At 41.0% G+C, this 21,388-nt stretch overlaps 1 protein-coding gene across 1 annotated transcript in view; it reads left to right on the top strand.

Moving 5' to 3' along the window:
* trpc5a (transient receptor potential cation channel, subfamily C, member 5a) overlaps positions 1-17,272 on the top strand; it is a 75,647-nt gene extending 58,375 nt beyond the window's left edge. The window contains exons 13-17 of the mRNA XM_034165081.1: positions 6,925-7,120; positions 7,224-7,433; positions 9,900-9,941; positions 12,523-12,612; positions 16,253-17,272. Of these exons, the coding sequence (XP_034020972.1) occupies positions 6,925-7,120; positions 7,224-7,433; positions 9,900-9,941; positions 12,523-12,612; positions 16,253-17,272 (1,558 nt within the window). The remainder of the gene's footprint in view (positions 1-6,924; positions 7,121-7,223; positions 7,434-9,899; positions 9,942-12,522; positions 12,613-16,252) is intronic.
* Positions 17,273-21,388: the final 4,116 nt, after the last annotated feature.

Raw genomic sequence — 21,388 nt, forward strand, 5'->3', positions numbered from 1 at the left:
AAACTGGATTGATGGATCTTCAAAAAGTCTCCAAAATTAATACTTTATAAAACCAGAAGACATTTATTTCAAACATTGTTTGCAGCAGCTCTTTATATTTTTATCCTTTTTGTAAAAGAATTTACACGATCAATGATCAACAATCTGGATTCTTCTGGAGCTTTGTCTTACTCATATCTGTGAACCTGATTTTAACTTTGAAGATAAAAGGAGACTTCAGCACCAAAGCAAAGACGGTGAAAAACCTTGAGTAGCTGCTCATTTTCATGACAAAGAAACCTTGCAGATGTTCCGTTTTACTCTCATAAATATTCAGTTTTGGAGAAGAAAAAAAAGAAGAATATAGATCTTACTTGCTTAATCCTCTTGTTTAACAGCTTATTTATACCTTAACTGCTAACCAATTTTACAAATCAATAAAGTTCTTATTTGTTCTTACTTTTCACACATTTTTCAACTTATAAATATAGTGAGTTGGGATTTTTAATTTGCATAACATTGTTCAGCAGCAAGCATTTAAAAGCTGTTTGGATCACGACTAAATATTTAATTGTGCGCATCAGCCGGAGAATACGATCCTGTTCAAATACAGTTTGTATCTCTATATCTTGAGGTGTTGCTCGTCTTCTTGGTTGGACTCAATGATATGGAAGCTGTTTTTTTGTGTATGTGTGTGTTGAGCAGGTGCTCTGAGAACAAGAGGCTCCTCTGGGAAACGTGAAGAAATGTGTTGTTATTATTATTATTATTTTTTTTTTCCTCTGTAACTGGTATATTTGCAAACGTGCAGCGCCAGTCGGTGGGGTTCCGTCTAGTCTGTCTCTGCTGAGTGAGGCAAAACGAGAGCCGATCTTCCTCAGTGGGCTGAGTATTGATTTGACATGTGTTGTGTTTGAGATAATAGGTGTATTGATTCATGATCGATTCCATTACAGTAAAATGCTTGAGACAATGCCCGCGAGACAAATTGATGTCAAAACGACGATTCACTTTGCTAACTGTGTGTTCACCTCAAATTACATTTTTCTTATTTTACCAGAATAGTTACGCGTAATGTCTGTCCAAGCATTATTTCTAATTGTCCTCAAACATTAATACGAGACACGTGAATATCTCTACAAGTTCACACTTTTACCACATACAGATATACTTCTGATGACCAAGTCTAGGAAACGATTTTAAGCCTGGATCTTAATCTTGATCCAGGACAATTACAAACCCAGGACACTCGAATTCCTTCAGTTTTGTGGGTCTTGCAATCAGGGTGTCACTGATTCCACAAAGACTGCAGCATCGCCAACAAAGCCACCTGTAGGTTAGTACAGGTTCTAAAGTGCCAATTGTTCACATTTTGAAGAAAGCATGAAACTTCTCCCACTCAATCTTCAGCTTATAATTAACAATTTAAGGGGTGGACACCGGTGAAATATACAAATTAAGTAGGTGTGGCATGCAATGTTCAAAATAGCCACCAAAAGAAACTGAATGTAAATACATACAGATGATAAACGCACTTTATTTGCAGATCACACAGCTTGAACTTGTAAAAATATCAACATTTATCACAATTGCTATGATGTCCAAATAACATAGGTCCCAGTAACAGTAAAAACTGAACAAAGTTGACATAATGTGGCCATTATACAAATCATATACAATGGCATCAATAACCAAAATTTACATTTTCCATCTAGTTTGTATCCTAATATATCTTCATAAAAGAAGTAACAAAATTACTGCAAATAATAATACGTTGGAATAAAATAGGATCATCATCTGTGTGGTGATAAACATAACTCATTAAAATTATCATGTCAGTGTGTGTAAATATTTGGTGTTATCACATCATTTCACATTTACATCTGCATATGCATGCATGTAGATGATTCTACGATGATTCTGCTGGGTTTTTTTATTTGAACAACTTTAAACCCACAAAAAGAGCTACATGTAAATATTCAGCAAGTGGCAGCTTGGTGTTTTCACAAAATTCTAAAGAAACACACATGTAATGTCCATTCATTTCTCTTTTAAAATAAAAAAATGATAAGCCTTTAACAAGTTATACATGTCACAGTATACATGTTAAAGCAACAAAATGTGTCATATATTCATCTACTCTGCACATCCTCCTTTACAAGCACATAATTTGGTGTAAGTCAGGACATGTCGCTTGCACTTACACAACCCTTTGCATGCTTGAGTTGCTGAGAAGTGAGCGCTCATTATATTCATGTCTGGGACAAAACAACTTGAATTATTCTCTTAACAATGTATCTGGACCATTCTTCGCTGGTTCTGACCACTGTCTCTGAAATTCAAGACTATGCAATATTTTGTTTTATGCATCCAATATTACTCTTATAACATCATACGAAAATGAACAGCAAAACTGAGATTATTACAATTGCCGTCATTTATTCAAGTAAAAAGTCAGTCTTTGCAACATCAAAGTCAAAGGCAGGCGGGTAAAAATGTTGAAAATGCACTTCTAGTGGACTACAACACATTGCTTTGTGAAGTTTTTTTAAAGAATTTCACCATCAGTCATAAAAAACACAAAGCGTGCAAGGACAGAACTATTCAGAAAAGCCATTTTTAGAATTCTGGCGGCCATCTTTAAAAAAAAACAAAAACGTTGCTGCGCCCCTTCAGAAGATCAATTTCACAGGTGTCCACCCATAATTATTTTCTACATGTGTGACAAATTTCATGCTTTCTTTATAATCTGAACAATACTTTTGCTTAGAACCTGTACTACGTGATTTTGTTGGCGATGCTACAGTCTTTGTGGAAGCTTATAAGCTGCTGGTTCCCACAACCCGACCCAGCACCCCCGTACCATGCAAGCAATGAACAGAACACATCTCTGAAAGGAATTTAAATTTTGAAAACTCCCCACTGATTTTACACGGTGAGATGGCGCGTGAACAAAATCAAACCTGTGATTTGTCCGCCACTCTCTGAAACAGGCAAACGCACTCTGCAGACTTTTTGCTTGAATAAACAAACAGGTACAAAAGCATAATCACGTCATCACGTCGCAGCATCTCTCTTTTGTACACGAAATGTCGACTCACGGCAAAGTTAAACAACCGAGCCGTGGATCAGGTGACACGTTACGCTCACAGAACAATTGTGGCCTGCAGGTAAACCCAAACTGCATCAGTATGAGTTTATTAAAACAAATCTCTTCACTCTTTTGCACGCTCTTATCAGCATTTAGTAATTATTTCACAAACTCATTTGTCTCCTCAGGTGTCTCCTCCTGATCGGTGCTTCACAACCGTTCATCACCTTTAACGTGTCGGATCATTAACAGATTCTCTCTCTCTCACCTCTTGTCTGTGGAAGTCTCACTCCCTCTTTCATTTACCCACAGTAAACATTGGTCTTTCCAATCACAGCTTCTCTCTCTCTCTCTCTCTCCCTGTGGTGGAACAAGGACATGACCGAGAGCTTCTGTGGATCAGCTGTTACAGTTGATGACTCGACTTAGCGGAGAGAAAGATGAAGAGACCAAGAAGAAGGGAGGCGATGGGGACAACCAGAGGAGAAAATGATAGGAGAGGAAGGGCAGAGGAAAAGAGATGAAGAGGAGAAAGGGAACGAGGGAAGAAGAAGACGATGAGGAAGATGAGGGAGAAAAAGTGCGGTCAGAAGCAAGAAAGAGAGGAGAGGAAGGAACGGAAGGAAGAAGAGAAGAAGGACCATCATGAGATGAGGAGAGGACTTCGGAATGAAATGAAGATAATAAAAGAACAAGGAGAGGAGAGAAGGAAGAGAGGAGATGACAGGAAGATAGAGAAAAAGGAAACACATAGGACGAGGAGGAATGAAGAGTGTTGGTGTAGGGGACAGAACAGGAGACAAAAGGGAGAAGACAGGACAAAAGATGAGGAGGCAGAGAAGTGGCAAGGTGAGAAGAGGATACATAGATAGGTCACAAGGGTAGAGGAAAGGAGACAAGAAAGAAAATAAGGAAAAAATATAAGAAATATAAATGTACATTAGACAAGGGGAGGAGGCGAGATGGTAAAGAGCAGGAAACAGAAGAAAGGATATAAGGAGACAAGGATGGAGAGGAAAGAAGCAGTGATGAGATCAAATAAATTATCAGGCAATAAAAATTAAATGTTGGCTGAGAAGGAGGAGGAAGAGGAGAGGGAAAAGAGAAAAATGACAAAGTTAATAAATGAAAAAAAAACTGAAGTGTGTAAAGAGTGAAGACGTAAATCACATCAGTGTCCGACCTCGTGTTTCTGTCTCACCATTCTTCTTCTACTGCTCTTTTCTGCGTCTCACTGTAATGTCACGCTCTGTCGCTTCACCCATCACTGATTTCATTCAGCCTCTCACTTCATTTTCTCCTTCACCTTCATAGTTTCTCTGCCGCTCACAGGTCAGACATATGGACAGATTTCACCTCCGTAAATCATCTCTCGTCTGCTGCAGACCAAAAAATAAACTTTGGCATGTTGAACATGTTACGCAATCTCTCTATCTCCCTTTCACTTGCTCTCTCTGATGTAATGTGCTGTCAAATGCCACTTCATCAAAAATTCAATAACCTCTGCTGTACCGGTGACAGAAAGATATGGAATTAAATTAGTACCAAGCGATAGCACTTAGTGAAGCACGTGCATCCACAAAACTCAAATATATATACTCAACAAAAATATAAACGCAACACTTTTGGTTTTGCTCCCATTTTGTATGAGATGAACTCAAAGATCTAAAATTTTTTCCACATACACAATATCACCATTTCCCTCAAATATTGTTCACAAACCAGTCGAAATCTGTGATAGTGAGCACTTCTCCTTTGCTGAGATAATCCATCCCACCTCACAGGTGTGCCATATCAAGATGCTGATTAGACACCATGATTAGTGCACAGGTGTGCCTTAGACTGCCCACAATAAAAGGCCACTCTGAAAGGTGCAGTTTTGTTTTATTGGGGGGGGGGGGATACCAGTCAGTATCTGGTGTGACCACCATTTGCCTCATGCAGTGCAACACATCTCCTTCACATCATCCGTGAAGAGAACACCTCTCCAACGTGCCACACGCCAGCGAATGTGAGCATTTGCCCACTCAAGTCGGTTACGACGACGAACTGGAGTCAGGTCGAGACCCCGATGAGGATGACGAGCATGCAGATGAGCTTCCCTGAGACGGTTTCTGACAGTTTGTGCAGAAATTCTTTGGTTATGCAAACCGATTGTTTCAGCAGCTGTCTGAGTGGCTGGTCTCAGACGATCTTGGAGGTGAACATGCTGGATGTGGAGGTCCTGGGCTGGTGTAGTTACACGTGGTCTGCGGTTGTGAGGCTGGTTGGATGTACTGCCAAATTCTCTGAAACGACTTTGGAGATGGTTTATGGTAGAGACATGAACATTCAATACACGAGCAACAGCTCTGGTTGACATTCCTGCTGTCAGCATGCCAACTGCACGCTCCCTCAAATCTTGCGACATCTGTGGCATTGTGCTGTGTGATAAAACTGCACCTTTCAGAGTGGCCTTTTATTGTGGACAGTCTAAGGCACACCTGTGCAGTAATCATGGTGTCTAATCAGCATCTTGGTATGGCACACCTGTGAGGTGGGATGGATTATCTCAGCAAAGGAGAAGTGCTCACTATCACAGATTTAGACTGGTTTGTGAACAATATTTGAGGGAAATGGTGATATTGTTTATGTGGAAAAAGTTTTAGATCTTTGAGTTCATCTCATACAAAATGGGAGCAAAACCAAAAGTGTTGCGTTTATATTTTTGTTGAGATGTGTGTGTGTGTGTGTGTGTGTGTGTGTGTGTGTGTGTGTGTGTGTGTGTGTGTGTGTGTGTGTGTGTGTGTGTGTGTGTGTGTGTGTGTGTGTGTGTGTGTGTGTGTGTGTGTGTGTGTGTGTGTAAAATAAAATATGGAACTTAAAGGTGCTATATGAATCATTTTAAACCAATAGATGTCACAGGGGTGAGAGTTCAGAATGTAAAAAAAGTTTCCCTCCTCAGCCTCTCCTCCTCAAACATCCCTCCTCCACACTAAGTGGAAGGAATGACATTTACAGCCTTTTGACAGCTTTCACTGTGGAACAAGCTGGAAATGCGTGAGTTTTAGTCCAACCACATTCTTGCTCAGATGCGTTTTTAGCCTCTAAATGTGATTTATGGATGTATTTCTGGAAAGTTGCTGACATCTACCATCATGGGAAAAAAAAATCAACAGTTATATGATGTGTATTGAGTATTACAGTCTCTTTATAAATGTGGGGAGGGGCAACGGTTAAATAGAGCAGGTTTCACATGCACTGAACATTCAAACACACCAAGACCAACAATGTCAATGGGAAAAGAAAAGTTCAGAGCACAGATGGAGTACTGGTTCATTCTCTGCAGTTGATGCCATTAAACAATTAAACCTTTACATAGAAAATATGTAATAGTTGTTGGCTGCTGTGTTAATGTCTAAAATTCCTTTCATAACATTTGCTAAAATTGTAGTATAGAATGTAAATGAAGAAATTAAAACAGGAACTATTCTACCTTGTTTTGGGTGACTAATAACTTATAAATCTTAAACTCAAAATACTGTACTGTCAGTACAACACTTGTTAGCCTGCGCTTCATCGTGCAGGCTAACAAGTTTAAGAACCTTCATTTTTGTGAAATGGGTGATTGTTAATATTGCTTATCACAAGAGGAGCTAAACAAGCATGAATCCCTGTCACCAAAACGTGAATGGAAACAAAATCGTGATGGGCAACACCATAATGCAATCTGCAACCTCACCATTAGATGACACTAAATTCTACACACTATAGCTTTGAGTGTGTTTCAGTTGAACTGGCCCTGTTTAAAGTGTTTCATAGTCCATCCAGATCTTTATCGTGACTTCTTGCCGTTACCGTTTCTCTGTCCTCAGGTTGTTCGAGACGCTTCAGTCTCTGTTCTGGTCGATATTTGGTCTGTTGAACCTGTACGTCACCAACGTGAAGGCCCGTCACGAGTTCACAGAGTTTGTTGGGGCAACCATGTTTGGGACGTACAACATCATCTCGCTGGTGGTTCTGCTGAACATGCTGATCGCCATGATGAACAACTCCTACCAACTCATCGCTGTGAGTCGCGACCTCAAAAACTCCTGTGATGTTGCCAAATTGCTTTTTTGCAATTTTATTACAGGCTTATCTTTGCTTAATAAATGATTTAAACGGTGTGCAGGACCACGCTGACATTGAGTGGAAGTTCGCCCGCACCAAGCTGTGGATGAGCTATTTTGATGAAGGTGGGACGTTGCCGCCGCCATTCAACATCATCCCCAGTCCCAAGTCTGTCTGGTACCTGCTCATGTGGCTCCACAACAAGCTGTGCAGGAGAGGCGAGCCGCCCGGGGAGGACTCGCACAAGTGTGAAAACCTCAGAGAGTTCACGGTGAGAGCGGTGCCACCTGTAGTTCTTATATTCAGCGTGTGTGCATACTGCATGGGCAGCATATGATTGAACCTTATGTTTAGCAGGTGTGCTCTTTTGCTTTATTTACATCTGTCTACACAAATTATACCAACTTGGTGTTTCATTGCTGTGCTTATGATTCTATGAGCTGCCAAAAGAAGGGCTCTGAGGTACATTTTTATAGTTTTCCCACTGATAAAGAGTGGTGTGAAAAGTTTTAAAGTTCTCCGTCGAGTCTTTATGCAATTTTTCTGGATTAATTTGTCCCTCAACAAGCTCTTCTTTCTACAATCACTTCCAAACAAAGGTTAAAGTGTACAATTTCTTCCATGAATTGCAGGTCATTTGAGCATCTTTGTAGTTTTTTGACTATATGCTGTTGTTTGTGGACATTTCTGCCAAACGTATTTAATCCATGATTGAAATATAATCGGTGTGCGCACTGCAAAAACTTTTAAATATGACAGGAGAGGAAGGAGTGAACGTGACAAATCACAGACATGGCCACTAAGCAGATGGTCAATTGACAACAGCATTTCGGCCTGTGATAACCATTGTTTCCTGTTTATATTAACATTTAAGTGACAACATAATTAATACTTTAATAGGTAAAGCACAGTATGAATTAATACATGTACAAATTAAACATTGACAAAGGGAGCATAAATTCTTCCTTATAAGATGCACAAGAATGTGGCAGACTTTGGTCACTCATGACATTACAGATGCCCCGCCATCCTCAGGGTGCCGGTCCATCAGTAGCTACGAAGGTAATCTTATTGTATACTATATGTTAATATCCTAAGCACAAGTGTTTCAGTAGATCATGAAAAACAAAATCGAGTTTTGGTGCAACTTCTAAGCGAGAATCTACAATATGCAGACAACCCTCATTCAGCATAGCTGTATGATTTTCTTCCAGTGTTTCGTGTCTCAGGATTTACACTGACAAACAAATCACTAAAACTTCCATAAATATATATTTCCATATATTATTATTAAAATACTGGCAGGGGTGGTGGCCAAGTGGTTAATGCGCTTGGTTTCAGTTCGGAAGGTTCTGGGTTCAAATCCCACCCCTGCCACATTTCTCCATGTAATGTGGAGTTGCGTCAGGAAGGGCATCCGGCGTAAAACCTGTGCCAAATCAACATGCAGATCCACCTTGGATTTGCTGTGGCGACCCCGAGTGCAAACAAGGGAGCAGCCGAAGGGACTTACTTACTATTATTAAAATACTGGTATAACATTTAAATGTAACACCAACTTTACAACAAATCTGGGAATTTTAACCTTTTATAAATACAGATTTCCATATATTGTTACTAAAATACTGGTATTACATTTAAATGGCACACCAACTTTACAACAAATCGGGTAATTTTAATCTTCTATAAATATATATTTCCATATATTATTATTAAAATACTGATATTTAAATTTAAATTTTGTCACACCAACGTTACAACAAATTGGGGAATTTTAACCTTTTATAAATATATATTTCCATATATTGTTCAAATTATTTATTATTATTATTATTTATTATTATTGTTAAAATTAAATTATTAAAATTCTGGTATTACATTTAAATGGCACACCAACTTTACAACAAACCAGAGAATTTTATCTAAGTCCGACGTGTAAACAAAAATGTACATGCTTAGCATGTTCACCCGACAACACCCGACAACAACTTTGGCCTTCAACACCGGTTCCTTTTGTAAAAACAATATGGCCGTGAGTCGGATCCTTTCAGGTGTTTTTCGTGATATTGAGCTACCTCTCTCCTGTGCAGATATTGTTTTTGAATAGTCGTTCTTTCATATAGTGAAACACAATTAAGGTTCTTCATCTTGTATCTCTGTAGCAGCTGATGTACCTCTAAACACAGTTATTTAAAAAAAATGAAGTATCCTGTTTGTGATTTAGGACTGCAGCTCTCTAAAAATAACTACAATGCTCTCATTGCACTTAATTCAATTACGTCCATTACTTGATGAGACGAGAAGAACCGAACAGCTTCCGTTCCTGCTCATTTCTTGAACCCAGGCGGTGGGAATTATGGATGAGCAGAGTTGGCTAGGAGGCTGAAGTGTAAATTAAGAGCAGATACTCAGTGTCAGAAATGTTAAATATCCATTTGGAGTGAGGAAGAAAAAGGATTAACTCAAGTTCATTATTCGGTACTTCAACAATACCGAACGTTCAGGCTGTCAATCGGAATTCATTTTCCTTTTAATGCTGTTCTTGCCATCATTTTAGGACAAATGCAGTCTGTTTTTTGTTTTTTCTCTTTTTCCTTTTACCTGTGGGTTCCTTAATTAGGAAAACAAACGTTCCGTGTGCTGTATCAACCAGACTAAGAGAAAAATACATCGAGGAGATTAGCCGGGAATATGGATGTGAGACATTTAATAACAGTTTTTATTTTTCTTATTGCAGGAGCGTCACGCTGACAGCTTGATCCAGAACCAGCACTACCAGGTCGGAACCACCACTCACACTCTCATCTGTGCTTCTACAGTCACAGTAATTCATGGTGTTGTTTAGTTTCACAGTGTCTTACTGTCTGTTCAAAGTCAAACTTACTGTATAAAGACTCAACACCAACTTTCCAGAAGATATACAAGAGATTTTATGTGTGTCATATGTTCAAACCAGATCATCGCTAAATGAATTAAAGGGAATTCATCACAGGTTTCGAGCTATTCAAAAGCCTGTGTCTTCTACAACTAACTATAAACCTCATAGAGGCCATTTAAAAGCAGTTTATAGTTTTATATATAGTAGGTGTAAAATGGTTTTAAAATTTTCAAAAGCATTTTGTATCGTTTAAAACAGAAAAAGCAGCAAATACACTGCAACAAGTCAAGATTTGACATTTCCTCCTGTTAAAATAATAATAATTAGATTTATAGAGCACTTTGACAGCATATCAATAAAGTGCTTCACAAAATAAAATATTTTAAAAATGATGAGAACACATTAATAAAAAATAAGAAAACATAAAAACAGAAGTAAAACAAAATGTATTATGTTGAGAGCTAATATGTGTCTCATCTAAATTGCTTTAAAATGAATCAGCTCTCAAAATTATTAATTTATTTAACATTTTTACCTCCGCCTGCGAAATTAGGTGAAGGTTATGTTTCCACCCCTGTTTGTTTGTGAACAGCCTAGAGCCCACAATTTTTCATATTTTGTTCTGAATTTTTAATGAACATTCATATCCTGATAGGCAAGAACTGATTAAATTTTCAAGGTCATAGGTCAAAGCCAGGAAAAATCTTTGAAAAGTGAAAAAATCCCTATCTTTAACATTGAACAAATGTTCCAAAATTCATAACTCTGTCAAAAAAGATCAACTTTCTGTCATATTTGAGGGCATTATGTAGGATGGTATCCTTTATCGACTGACAAAGTTTGATCCGGATCTGATCCAGATTACAGGTTTTGTGATCATTTAAATTTTACATTGAAAACCCAATTTAATGTATATTGTACATTGTATCTTAAACAAAGGTGTCCCAATTACTCTCATATTTGAAAGTGAGGTGCAGACTCACACTCACTATCACCTGACAAAGTTTGAACCAGATCTGATCCGGATTGTGGATTTTGTGGACATTTGAATTTAATATTGAGAAGCCCATTTGGTGTACATTTTGCATTATATCTCAGTCAAACGTGCCTCAGTCACTCTGATTTTTCTGTTATGGATTTACCTACAGCACCAGAATTGGATGGAGGTTCCAATTTTATGCCTGTTTGTCTTCCAGTTATCAGTCGGAAACCAACTGCCAAAAAAGCAATGACAAATTTTACATAGCAGAGATAACCAAAGTTCTGTGAAAATGATCTGAAAAAGAATTCAGAAACTGAAAAAGTTGGAAGAAAAACACTACAAAAAACTTTGATTCAAGTGCATGAACTAAATACATCCTCCTGACATTTGATCACATCTAATTTAGTTTATGAAAAGTCGCGTCTAACAGGACGTTAATCTTGAAAATGATTTTCAAAGGTAAAATTTTTGTGGGATTGGAAACTTGTATTAGCGGACTCTATGAGCGCAGTGCTCTAGTTTAATTTGTTTCATATTTATAGCACACAGAAAAAATGCATCCAGACTTTTACATACTTTATTATTGTAAAGAGGGACGTCTTTTAAGATTTACAAATTTAGCTGAAATGATGTGGAGAAGACAACGTGTTTACTGGTTTTTGGCAGTTGTGCTGGTGATAAATGAATCCAGCGTCCATCATTTTAAGGTCCAGTTTTTTGTGTGTGTGTGTGTGTGTGTGTGTGTGTGTGTGTGTGTGTGTGTGTGTGTGTGTGTGTGTGTGTGTGTGTGTGTGTGTGTGTGTGTGTGTGTGTGTGTGTGTGTTTAAATCAGCTGGACTGAGACTCGTCACTGGCAGAATGTACTTTGTGTTTAGCAGCTTTACCGTTTGTCAGGACTGTATGTGTGGTGTGTTTCTGGCAGACGAGCAGAGTGACAGCAGGACGAAGCGTCCTGTTTGGCACCCACAGATGTGGACTGTGGGAGGATGGAAAGTGTTACTGTGTAGATTTGTGTGTCAGGGTTCGATTGCCGCCCACAGAGCACCAAATGTTGGTGAAAATTAGTCTTTGGTCAATAAATCAATGAGTCTCATGTCTCATTGGCTGATAATTTAATTAGTGACATTTAAGTTCCTCAGTTATGCTCAATTCATCTTCACATTTTGGTAAAACAGGATTTAACGTGTCAACAAAGTGGAGAGATATATATCCCAATTATTCCCAGAAGGTCTTGATTTTATTTTAAACTATGATTGAGTCATCTCTGTTCCATTCCTGCAGTGACAGACTGCAGAATTTGGACATTATTTATTTATGTTGTCTCAAAGTTCAGCGAGACGACTTGTGACAGAGTTAAACTGTATGTCGAATGTAGTCATCAACCTACAAATTGTGGCAAATTGCGGTGTAATTAAATGCACCGTGGAATTCCTTGAGCGAAATAACAGCGTGATCGGGAGATTGCGCATGTGCAGTAACCATGATGACTGTCCCCAACAGGAGGTGATCCGGAACCTGGTGAAGCGGTACGTGGCGGCGATGATCCGTAGTGCCAAGACGGACGAGGGACTGACGGAGGAGAACTTTAAGGTGGGCTGATGAGCAGAAAAACATGCTCAAATTTGTTTTTTGCCCTTTTTTTTAATCAGAAAAAAAATTGGCTGAAGGAAGGGAAGTGTGGTGAGCTGCTTGCTCTGCTGAAAACATGACCCAGACCTGGATAAGCAGCTGAAAATGAATGAACAAATGAAAAAAAAAAAATGTAACAGAATGAAGAAAGAGGAAAAAAAGACAATGAAAAGTAATGAGAAATGACATTAAAAGAGAGATGAGGAAAGAGATTTATAAGATGTTCACAGATGGTTTTAGTTCTTCTTTAGGGCCCGTTCACACATAGTGCTAATTTGGTCAATTTGCGCATAAAGTGTGCATAAAGTAGGAATCGCGTGCAAAACGTAAAATTGTAGCTGCCTCGTACAACTATTTGCACACACCAGTGTGCGCTGTGCGAGCCCATCGATTCCTCTCGCAGCAGGTGTTGGCCAGATTCCAGGTGACACACGCAAAGATCTAACACCACTCATGTGGCACTTAGAAAATGTGTGGCCATTCGCACTATTAACACAACAACAGTCAGCAGACAATCACTGTCGAGCTAGCAGTGGAATTTCTCTCAGTGCACCATGACTGTGAAATTTCCAAGTGTACATGTGGCGTGCCAGAGTGTCTGCTCCCCCCACAAAACATTTGTGCATGTGTTTTGTGCACTTCCCCCCGCTCCCCCCCCAACATGTGATCTCCCCACCCCAGCAGGCGAGGCATCTCTCATCTGTGACATCTTGGTCTGTGCACTGACAGGACAGGGGGCATGGCTGGCTGCCCACAGCTGTTGAGACATCTCCGGTTCTGGACATCACAGCTGGAGCACAAGCCCCGTGTTGTGACGGACACGTGCGTGTGTGTGCTTGTGTGGAAATACATAAAAATGGACCGTAAGTCCATTTGGACACATAGCAGGCAATCTGAATATCACGTCTGACAAGACACGTGTGTCACGCTGTGAGCAGTGCGCCACAGGACCAGCACAACCCAACAGTACGACAAATATGGCACTTTCAGTCACATATCAGCAGAAATACGCCGTACCAAACGCTTTTTGGTCAGTTATCACAGCACTTTTTTTCTTTTATTAGAAAATACGTTTATCTGCTTGTTGATTTTAGCCATTTCACGCTCCTGTTACAAGACAGTGATTGTAGCACAGTGGTAAAGTTTCTATCTGGTAATCAGAGTGTGTGGGTTCAAATCCTGTGAGTGGCATTTTTTTTATTTAACCAGGGTTATTTAACCACAGTGTTCTGTATTGCGTCCCCTTTTATGTATTATTTATATCAACCCAGTGATATTCACTAATTATACAGCTGTTATTTATTTTATTTTGCTCCACATCAGTGTGAGCAGCTGCAGCAGCTCGCAATGTGTTCCTGCACGAAAGACACCGTCACGTGCATGAACCGTCGCACCGGGATTGTGCACGCTTGCCCTTCGGCGCCATGTTTTGTGGTGCGCTCATACGAGCTCTACTCTCTGAGTCGCCCTGAGCTGTACGTAGTCACACTATGTGTGAAGGAGCCCTTAATGATGTCTGGCTTTTGTAAACACATTAAGTAGGTGGACAGCGGCACACCGCCACCACAATGGGCATGAAATAAAACAATCAAGATGTTCATGTCGTGGCGACTTTCAGCTTTAATTCATGGCGTTTAACCAGAAATATCACATTAACCATTCAGGAATTACAGCCATTTCAATTTCAGACCTGACAAATTAAATATAGGGATTTGTTTTAACATAAATCTTCACTTTTGTAGTCAGATTTCTTTAGACAAGTCAGGGCATGAAGACACAAACATTTTCTTGGACTTAATTTTCATCTGTTTTGAAGAAATACAAACATTATGGTACAGTAAATCTGTCTGCAGTAGGCAGTGACCACACAAGGATACAAGTGAGGGAAGCCACCAAGACACCCAGCCAACTTTGAAGGAGTCTTTGATTAAAAAGCAGGATTCTTCAAATTATTTACAAAAACATTACAAGTTTTTTTTTGTTTGTTTTTTTAATGCACGTCAGCTGCCAGCTTTTACTGACAACCTTGTTGTGAAAGTGTAGTGACACGGACCCACAACAGGGGGCGTAAATGAACGGCCAATAGATGAGCCAAAAGGTAACAATTTAATGTTGTGAAATGTGCACAACGAACATACAGTCAATCTCAGAATATAATTACAGTCAATCCACAAAGGTGACGTGTGGGCAGGCTCGAGGATAGAAGACGTCTGTCCTGAGAAGAGCCGGAACCACACGATTTCCGCCGCCACAGAACCTGGTGAATACTAGAGCCGCCAAGTCCCGAATTCCCAGGTGATCACCGTCCCCGACTGTCGGATCTGGTACTGCTGGCGAGAACAAAGACAGTCAAGTGTGGGTGTGTGTACACCCAGTAACAACAGCGGTGGGAATGCCACCTCCACCTCTCACTCAATAACTGCAGAGTACTGTAGATTCCTCAGGGGAAAAGAGTGCCTTCAACGCTCTCTCAGCTTTCACCGACGGAGGTACCAGTACTCCTGCAAACACTCACAATATACAAATATTGCAATCACAAATGGCTGAGGATATTACCTCCAATGAAGTATGATATCTCGGCAACGAGGTGGAGATGACGTCTGGTCTTTATGGAGTGAGAGGACGTTGAGTAGATGGGTGACAGCTGTCAAGAGGTAATGAGTGACAGCTGTCACCCCCGGCTGTGTCCGTGGCGGCAGCGCCCTCTCGTGCCTGAAGCCCGCACTTCAGGCAGGGCGCCCTCTGGTGGTGGGCCAGCAGTACCTCCTCTTCAGGCGGCCCACACACAACAAACCTCTTCAAAACACAAATCTACGATCAGCACCAACTGTGCCCATAATCCTGAAGGAGAGTTGTCTTTGCTTCTACCAAATCTTCTCAGCCATAAATTATTCCGACGCTCCCATGATGCCCCTGGAGCCCAGCCCGCCCTTTGAAGTGGAATGTATTTTTGGAACTTTAAACTGCAAAAAAAACAAAAAAGAACCATCAGGTGCACGTCGAACGGCAACACTTTCACGGCGCAAGTGTGTGTGTGTGAGCGATACGAGCGGCCGTCGGTGTGTTTAGACTGTGTAACTAACATCAGGAGCGTGTTGATCTAAGTTGCTGGGATTTGTTCTCTGAGGGATAAAACCACGTGTGCAGTGTTCGGATCCCATATGCTGAGTGGAAAACTGAAAGCAGAACAGATGAGCCTGTGATCATCTCAGAAAAAAAGTTCACTGAGATGCGATGAGACAAAAGACAACATTCATGTTCATCTTTATTCCGTCTTGAAAATTAAATTCTTGTTGTGTTTGAATTATTATAAAATTTAAGCATGTTTAAGTCGTAGACCGACCCCTCTTCAGTTTTTTCCTCAGGTGTCCATTCTTCATCTGTCATCCTCATTCTCATTCTCCGCCGTTTTCATCCGCCGTTTCCATCACAGACCTTCCCTCCTCCCCTCAATCATTCAGTCATCACTCACTTCAAACCGACTCACCCTCTTCTTCATTTTTTTTTCTCCATCATCTTTACTTTTGGACATTTCCCATGTTTGGGATTTTCTTTTATCTCTTGCCATCTTTAATTGCTCGGTTCTGTCGCTTTTCTTCAGGAGTTGAAGCAGGACATCTCCAGTTTCCGTTACGAGGTCCTGGATCTCCTTGGCAACCGCCGTCCTCCCCGTAGAAACTACTCCTCATCCAGTGAGACGATGAGAGACGATGGCGCCGGGGCCTCGGAGGATGACAGTGAGTCAGGAGAGGGAGGAGGAGGTGGAATTGGAAGCCAAAGGTCAAAGGCGGTAAACTTTATCACCCCGCTGGAGGACGACGCCAGACCATCACCAAAGCTCGGCGTCTCTGCCCTGGTGCGCTCTATTTCTGGAATGACTCGGGCAGAGGAGGGGGTGCTGGACGAGGGTGTGGTCTGGGGAGCAGAGTTTGAGGAAGAGGAGGGGAAACCAAAGAGCAACGGGCTGAAAACGACTGTCATCCCTCTGTCCTCCACTGCTGTCCTCCCCTCGCCATCTTCATCTTTGTCCTCCTCATTGTCCTCCTCCCTCGCTTGCACAAGGAGCCGCCTGCAGCAGCTCTCAGCGTCCCGGGCCAAGACGGACTCTTTCAAACGCCTCTCTTACCTGTTTTCCCGCTCCAAACGCAAAGCCCCGCCCACGCCTCTCGGCCCCACCCAGTTTCCGCCCTCCTACACGATCTCAGATGGCTTACTGCGTCCACTCGGGGGCCACACCCACTCGGATTTTGGACTCAGACACATGACCAGAAGCGAGACTCATCTGAATGAGATGGGGTGCTCAGGCGACATCAGTAACCCCACCCTTTCTCCACTGAGAACAAATGGAAGGGACTCACTCCTGACACTGCCCCTCCCACCCCCGTGCCCTTGCCAATCCCTACACTGTGCTTCCAACATGTCAGAGTCCAGCTCGCGCCTCCTGGACTCCAGCGAGGATGTATTCCAGGGCGGAGGGGTGGTCGGAGCGGGAGAGGGCAGCGCAGATGGAAGAGGGAGAAGAAGCGGCCCAATGACAGTGGGTGGGTGGGTGGGGCCGTGCGATAATGTCATAGAGGACAGCTGTGAGGTCATAGAGGACTCTGTCACTACGCAGCTATAGGAGAGGACAACAAACCTGTTTTTGTTTGTTTTATTTATCAGTTTGGCTGAATACGTACAGAGAGAAAGAGAGAGAGAGAGAGAGAGAGAGAGAGAGAGAGAGAGAGAGGAGAATCTGCTCGGACCTCCTTTCGAACCTGACAGCATGGATTTTGGAACTGAATGTGTTCTCAGGATCAGCGATGGACATGGTCACAAATGAAACAAGCGCAAACGTTCATAACGACAGTTTGGCACTTTCTGGTTTGATCAGAATCCTCAGAACTGTCCCACAGTGTAAAATCGGAAAGAGCAGCCGCGCGTATTCCAGTTAGCTTAGTAGAAATTAGCTAGAAAGCTTATTAGCATTAATTTATAGCGATGTTTAGCACTACAGTCCACATGGATCTGCACAAATTAACCCCTGTGTGTGTTTCCAGGGTGTTGCATTTCTCCCTCACTCCCCGACAGGCATTAAAAAGTCAAACCAGTTCTAGAAATTCAGGAGATAGAGTTTAGTGCTGATGACTCAGATTTGAACTCAAACCGCATTCGGACTCGCAGGTTGGGGACGTGTACTGTTTTTGTAATATGCCATAATTTGGCATAAGATATTGATAGCCATAATCATTTTACTACTGTAACGGGGACTCAGGCTCTTCTTTAGTGACTTGGACTTGAACTTGAACCCAGAGGGACTCCAGATTTGACTCCAGACTAGAGGTTTAGTGGGTCACCTACAACACTCTATTCCAAGAAGGGAGACGTGTAAAATATTATATTGCAATAATGTTTACAAGTGAGCAAGCTAGTCCGCTAACTGTCAAACTAGCTCATGAGTGAACTGGCAATCTTGCTAGTGACTGTAAATGTTTTCATAAAGACAGTCTGACATAAGCTGGTCTGTTAAGAACCACCAGAGTGATCCTGCTATGTCACTTCACAAGAAGGTTTACTAGTTCACAACTTTCTACCAAGCTAACAAGCTAAACAATGAGCCACAAAGCTAGCTCTTGAATCAGTTCATAATGTCATGAGTTGACTGTCAAAGAGTGTTTGAGCTAATGTGGTTTGCTGAGAAGCCTCCACAGATCTGGTTTTATCTTAAATTTTGCCCGTTTAAATTTTGTTTAAACTGGTTTACACCTATTTAAAACCCGTTAAGAAAATGAGGAATATCTCCTTAAAATAGGTTTAAATCCTCTTTAAATTCCCTTAATATCAGTCTGTGTGTGTGATGCAGAATAAAATTGATCAATCCTATTTACATTTTATAACTTTTTAAAACCAAATTCCAAATAAGATCAAGGATTAAAAATATATTAGCTGGGTTGAGGATCTGCGTTTCATGATTCTTATTGCTGTGAATTATGGGATAGGTTTTGAGGATGATGGCGTCAGAATCTCTTCATGAACTTTTGCTGTTTGTCACGTCACAGGAAGAAAATTATTTAAAAGAGAATGTTTTCCTTTTCCTTCTTATGGAATTCAAACCAGCATGATCAGTGTGAATCATAAGGGAGCCCAATTGACTCTTTGGGATGGCAGTGTCGCTAAAAATTAGCCTTTTATTGTGTTTTCCCCATGTTGTTTCTTTCCCTTTATACAAATGTCCGATCAATTGTGGAGTAAAAATGGAATCTATCCTTCGTGCAACCACTGGAATTGCAATTTGCTTTTACCTTGAAACACAATCGATTTGTTCTGCTGGGAAAAAATGGGATTTAATCATGAAACATCGGCGGGATGAATGGAATTTCCTTCTCTTTATGGAATTAACTTGGCTGCACCTCTGGAATGGAACGGCATGGAACCATTGCTCTGCTTTTGATAGCCTGCACCCCCCTCCCCCCCACCACCACCTCCTCTCTTTCTCTCGCTCTCTCTGTCTTTCTCTGGATCAACAAGGGCCAAGGAACTTTATTTCACCCTAATAATACTTATTCCAGTAATAATAAGAGACTTATAATAATAATAATAATAATAATAATAATAATAATAATAATAATGAGGACTGTTTTGGTTTTCAACACTGTTGTTGCTTTTTTTTCCTTCTTCTTCTTTTTTTGAGTTGCCTACAATCTCTTGGCTTCTCGTTGAGCTCTTCCTTAATTAATAAGTACTTTAACCTGACAAATAAAAATATAAAGTGATATTTATTGTGATCATGGGATCAGGTTAGAGGAAGTAGAAACGCGGGACGTTTTCTGAATAAAAGGGGGAGACTAAAGGAAGGGAAAGTGAGGAAGGAAAGAACAAAACAGCAACGAAGGTGGCAAGGTGGGAGGAAAAAAGATAGAAACTACAGCAACGGCTGAAGGGAGGAGAGAAGGAAAGGAGAGACAGCGTGAGACAAGTTTGCCTTTTCTATCCATCTGCAGAATCTATTTTAATGAGGAATTTCACCAGAATTTCATCATTATTTCTTTATTTTGTTGAAGTCACACAGCACGGCGACTTCAAATGTCAGCATGAGCAGAGGCTGCTGAATTTTACTCTGCGTAATATACAACTGTCAGCAGTGAAGTAGAGAAATTATGCATGTTTGATCTCATAACCTCTGCTACTGCAGCACACACACACACACACACACACACACACACACACACACACACACACACAGTCAAAATATCAAAATGATGAGTAGCTACTGGTCAAAGGATTTGTCCTTTATGCCATCAGAGTCCACCGCTGATGCGCAGACGCCAAGCTGTCTTGGCGGCAGAAGGCCTTGCTCCCACTTCCTGAATCCCAGAATGTGACGTTGTATCTGTGGGGATCTGGTTGGACTGTCGAGTCCACTCCCAGGTATTCTGTGGCAACAAAGTGACAATCTCCTGCACATTTTTTTTTGTTATTTTATTTTTTGTTCCTTTTTACATCCTAATAATGATGACAAAGACCATCGAAAGTGGAATTCATCAGAGAGTATACCTCTGCCAGCTGTTCCTGATCATCTCTGCTCCTCGTCCGCGTGTTAGCAGTAGTGCAGCGAGCCCACATACAGCGACCACAAAAATAGGCACGCGTGTCAGAGAGCAGCTGAACACTGTTTCCTCATGGACACGCCCCCTTCACTCTCATTCGATAAGAGCACTCAGGGAGCTCATACCGCCACTACGGCCCACGCTGTTTCTTTGTGCTAATGTGTGCTAGGTGTCAGTGGGGGGCGCTGTTTCACCACATTACCAATGAGATGAACATTATTAATAATAATGATAATGATTCACTCCAGACCATAGAGACACACGAGAACTAGCGCGCTGATTACCGCAAGTGCGCCATCACGTGGAGCCGTCCGCCATCAATCAAGTGCTCCCGAATAAGTTGGGCGCCATTCAGTGAAGTCAGCCCTTCATTTTCTTCTCCCTGCCTCCATGGTGAGATGAAAATTTGCAGTAAGAGTTGAATCTCTTTTTCTTTTTTAATTGTTCAATTTTTTAAAAATCTTTATGGTTCCTGCCATCGCTAAACGCGATATTTCAAAGGACATAAAACATATCAACACAAAACCAAAACTGCGTCACTTTGTCTCTGGCGTGGTAATACATCAGATTTCGTATTGACCTTTAAAAATGTCAATTTTTTTTCCATAGCAAACCCCCAAACTGAACAACAGTCCTGAAAAATAAAATAAATAACTCAAAATATTTCCACTAGTTTCTCGTAGATCAAGGTCAACATTGGCAATAACATCTCTAATATCTTATTTTTTTTTTCTTTTCTTTTTTTTTTTTTACCACGGCGCAAATCTTCCAAAAAGATGGAGACAATCAGGAGGTTATGAATTGGAGACGTTTGGACGGCGTCCAGTCCAGAGCAGTTGACCTGTGATCTCGCCTCACTTTAGTTTTTGACGCTGCAAGTGAACTATTGATCCAGTTCGGTGTCTCACATGTTTCATCAATTAGAAACGCCTCATTTATCCTCCACCATGTGATTTATGAAACACTCAGATCAAACAGAAACTGTGCTGCTGCTGCTTGCTGATATTTTGGCAATGCTGCCTTTTTTCGCCTCGTATTCACTTCCATGGAGACCAAACTGCAACTGCTGATAAGAGCGTGTAGGGGTTTAGCCCCACACACACACACACACAAAAAAAATCCTGTGGTTACTATGGCAACCATCTTGCAGG

This window comes from Thalassophryne amazonica, chromosome 23 (genome assembly GCF_902500255.1).
Source record: "Thalassophryne amazonica chromosome 23, fThaAma1.1, whole genome shotgun sequence".
Classification (NCBI taxonomy): domain Eukaryota; kingdom Metazoa; phylum Chordata; class Actinopteri; order Batrachoidiformes; family Batrachoididae; genus Thalassophryne; species Thalassophryne amazonica.